Source organism: Nicotiana tabacum, chromosome 6 (assembly GCF_000715075.1).
Source record: "Nicotiana tabacum cultivar K326 chromosome 6, ASM71507v2, whole genome shotgun sequence".
NCBI classification, from domain to species: Eukaryota; Viridiplantae; Streptophyta; class Magnoliopsida; order Solanales; family Solanaceae; genus Nicotiana; species Nicotiana tabacum.
In genome coordinates this window covers 169,578,547-169,583,031 of record NC_134085.1, presented here as the reverse complement: position 1 = coordinate 169,583,031, position 4,485 = coordinate 169,578,547, and the positions used below count along the sequence as shown (strand labels likewise).

Genomic DNA, 4,485 nt, shown 5'->3' with positions numbered 1-4,485 from the left:
ACAATTAAATATCAAGGTTATGGTATTAGACACTTGATAAATGATATGTCTGGCTGACAATCGAATGTTTTCAAAATTTGCTGCACATCTGCTCTTCCATATTTCCCAACATATTAAGGATGGTAAACATTGAAGCATTACAGTGTGGACACTATTGTTGCCCTTAGTCATCCACCATTTCATGAGGTTCTGCCTTATCTGTAATGGGACAAAACTAATTCCACATGAACTACAGAAAAAAGACCAAACACTCCTGGCGACTTGGCTGTTACTAAACAAATGATCAATGGTCTCCTCCTCATGATTATAACAGCAGCTGCACCTAGATACGGTCACAATACCAAACCTCCTCACAGCTTCATCAGTAGGGATCTTATGTTGAAGTAACCTTAGCATAAAAAATAAGATCTTGAAAGGCATTCTTTTATGCCAAAAATGAGATCTTGAAAGGTCCCACGCTGATTTGCAGGTGAAAGTTCCCAAGCTGATTTGCAGGTGAAAGCTCCTGTACCTTCTGGTAACCAGTATGGGCAGTCTTTTCTCCTTTCATCAAACTCCACCTTTTGAATAATATTGATCACATTCACAGGTAGAAGATCTATTAGTTTGTCTTGCCTCCAAGTCTCATTGTGCATGAATTCTTTGACCTTTGTATTCTTCGAAGCTCTATTTCACTGAGTCACTGTAGCTAATGCTCCCAAACCTGTCTAGTTGTCCCACTAAAAAGACACATCTCCATTCCCTAATCTCCAAAAAATAGATGGTTCAACATCCTTCTTGATGTCCATTAATCTTCTCGATATATGAGACTGGCCATAAGACCATTTCTTTGCCACATGGTGGGCCATCTTGCAATATTTAGCCTCCAGAAAATCTTTCAACATTGTCTTTTGAGTCCTGAAATTCCACTATATTTTAGCAGAAAAGGCATTACAAATATCATGAAGTGATCTAAATCGAGCTCATTCCTCAGTCACTGGAAAGCACAAATCATTCCAAGCAATCCAATGCTCTTCCCCCAGAAAAAGTTGGCAACTATGTTGTCGATTTGCTTTAAGACAATTTTTGGAGGGTTAACTACCGTTATCAAGTGCAGAGGTAAATCGTGTAAAACATACTTGATCAAGACTGCCCTTCCTCCATATGACAGTAATTTGCATTGCCACCCTTGCATTCTGCCTGCCACCTTTGCCACCATGTTGTTGAAATATATTATCTTTTTACTACCTACATAAATAGGACCCCCCAAATATTGTATAGGAAATGGACAATTAGGGAAGTCAGTGATCCATTGAATTTCAGATATCCTAGGATCATCATCCTGAAAAGAAGTATAGAAGCCATACTTTCCTTTATTCACCAGTTATCCTGAAACTTGTTCGTAGAGCCTCAATTTTTCCATCATCGTGTTTAATGATAATGAGTCACAGGATGAGAAGAGAATGGTGTCATCAGCATAGCACAGATGAGTGATGGTGGGACCCTTCTTTTCTGCAAAGTATGGATTGAATCCTGAGCCAATTAAGCTACCCATAAGTTTCGACAATAATTCTGCACCAATCACAAATAGGGATGGAGAAAGAGGATCCCCTTGCTTGATTCCTCTACTAGATTTGAAGAAGCCATACCTAATTCCGTTGATATTTATAGAATACCACACATTAGTCATGAGCCTCCATACCATATCTATCCAACATTCTGAAAACACCATTTGCCTAAGCACTGGACAGAGGTATTCCCAAGAGACTCTGTCATATGCTTTGGCCATATTCCGTTTCAAAACTACATTCCCAGCAAGTGATGATTTATTAATATTGTGAACCACTTGTGTCAACATAATGTTTTCTGTGATAGACCTCCCTTTGATAAACCCTGTCTGATTAGGAGATACCAGTTTCTGCATCAAAGGACTCAATCTTTAATTCATTAGTTTAGAAATGATCTTGCATGAGAAGTTACTAAGACTTATTGGTCTTAGTTCAGTAAAGGACTGTGGGCTATCCAACCTAGGTAAGAGTACCAGACAGGTGTGAGTGAGTGCCTTTGGTATATCAATACCTACAAAAAAAATCAAGGATCAGTAGTAGTAGGTCCTCCTTTATGATTTCCCAACATGAATGGTAGAGTTTCGCCGAGACTTCATCAGGACTTGGAGCACTTTGTGAACTCATAGAGAACACCACATCTTTCAGTTCCTCTATCATAAGTAATGTTGTTAATCTATCATAATCTGCTTCCTCAATGGTTTTAGGGATACAACTCAAAACCGAAAAGTCATTATGGCAACTTTCCTTTTTGAATTGTCTCTGAAAGAAGGAGATAGCTTCTTTGGCAACATCCTCCTCACCATCACCCAGCTTCCATCTTCTTTCCTTATCTTCTTCAAATAAAGCTTCTTTTTTCTACCCTTAACCATAGAATGAAAGAACTTTGAGTTTACTTCCCCTTCCACACACCATTTCACTCCAGATTTCTTCTTCCAAAATGATTCTTCCTTTTTATAGGTTCTAATCAGTAATGCATTAACTTCATTTAAGGCATTTCAGTTCACTTCACTATTATCAGTAATTAGATTGGCTTCTAAGTCAGCTACTCTGCCTTCCAACTCTTTAATCTTATCAAAAATATTGCCAATAGAACTCTTAGACCATTCAGATAACTTCTTGCAAGTATTCTTCAATTTTAAGTGAAATCTCCACATTGGAGATCCCTGTACCTTAATACCCCAGGCTTGCTCCACCACTACATTGAAGCCTTCTTCTTCAGTCCAGAAATTTTGAAACCTAAAGTACTTTACATGTTCCCTTTCTGTTGCTTTTGCAATAGTATAGTGGGGAATGGTCAGATCCTGTGCTTATCAAGTGATTTATACTTGTAGAATCAAACAAGTTCATCCAGTCGTGGTTTACTAAAACTCTGTCTAGTCTTTTCTAAATCCTCTTCACAGGGCACCATCCATTACACCATGTGAAATTTGAAACTGAGAAACCCGGGTCCAATAGTTCACAGTCCATAATGCATTCAAGGAAAGGTAGGCTCTTGGACATACTATGTGGTCGAACACCTATCTTCTCACAAGGATCCAAAATACAATTGAAGTCTCCAGCAATTAACCATGGATTGTTGTATTTTTCAGCAGTGTCCTTCAATCTATCCCAAAGTCCTTCCCTCTAATCTGCATCACACTCAACATATACAGATAAAACCAGCACTACAACCTCATCCCAACTGACAGAATATGTTACTTGTTGTTCATTCTCCTCTACCACATTACACACCACTGAATCATTCCAAAAGATCCATATTTGACTATTGCTGTTTGAATGAGCATTTTGAAAACCTAGAATTCTCCTGAATTTATCCAATTTATCAGCTTTATGAAGTGGCTCACATATAGCTACAAAAGGGGATATTTTGTGATCTGACTAATTGATTTAATCTCTCCAGGGCACCATTAGAGTTAATGCCCCTAATATTCCAAAAGAGAGACTTAATTATTAGATATATATGAAAAGTGATTTGCCTGTGAAGATCCCACAGACTGTTGATTAAGGTGCTTACCATATCTTCCTCTCGTTGCTTGTCTGCCTCCTCTATTATTTCCTCTACCTCTGTCCCTACCCCTACCTATGATGGCATTGTCAAACTCTGAAGTTACATTAATATCCACCAGTGATTGTGAGCAAAAGGTCTCCACCAATATGTTTGCCTAAGCATCAGTTGTTGCACCATTGGGTTCCTCTACTAGATCTGTAGAGTTTTCATTTACTTTTCCATCACTATCCACACTTGCATATTCATCAATTGCTTCTGAACTTATTTCACCTGAATAATATATTTCCTCTGAGCCTTCATCTTCTTCATACGATGAATCTGATTATTACCCATTCTCCATATTATATTCAAAACCACTATTCTGTTCCTCTTCCAAATTTGTGCTACTAATGAGTTTAAGATAGTTGTTTTGGACTTCTCCATCATCAACTCCAATAGTGGTCTCACTAGTCTGCATATTCAAGTTGGCTTGATTAATATCCCTTTGCTGGTAGGATACATTTGGTTGTGCCTCTTGTTGCATTTTTTCCCATTCTCTCCCTGCCTTGAGATATCCATATTGTCAACACTTTCTTTCCTCTCTTGGCTTGTGGCAATTGGTTGATTATTACCCTCTTCCTAGATCAAGGTTTCCTCCCCAGTTTCATTTTTCCTTTTTTTTTCTTTCTGTTCCTCTTTTTCTGCTTGTTATTTGCCTCAATGTAGTTTATCGTGTGATCTCTATTGCCTTCATCTTGACCCTCCTTTGTTACACTGCAAGTATTGTTATTTTCATCATCTTCTAGTTTCCCTTTCCCTTTTCTTGGAACCTCCTTCATTGTTGTGAAGCGTTGAGTATCTTTAGGCTCAATGATACAGATACCATTATTTCTTCCTCCCTTTTGTGTTGTTGTTGCCTCTTGAGATTCAACATCTTGATTGCATTCCTTG

At 38.2% G+C, this 4,485-nt stretch overlaps 1 protein-coding gene across 1 annotated transcript; it reads right to left on the bottom strand.

Moving 5' to 3' along the window:
• Positions 1–973: 973 nt before the first annotated feature.
• LOC107804843 (uncharacterized) lies at positions 974–4,078 on the bottom strand. Its single transcript, XM_075256195.1, has 7 exons — positions 3,885–4,078; positions 3,207–3,351; positions 2,552–2,848; positions 2,159–2,402; positions 2,021–2,058; positions 1,376–1,897; positions 974–1,321 (listed from the first exon to the last, which is right to left on the bottom strand). The coding sequence occupies exons 1-7, from the start codon at positions 4,076–4,078 to the stop codon at positions 974–976; spliced, it is 1,788 nt and encodes a 595-aa protein (XP_075112296.1).
• Positions 4,079–4,485: the final 407 nt, after the last annotated feature.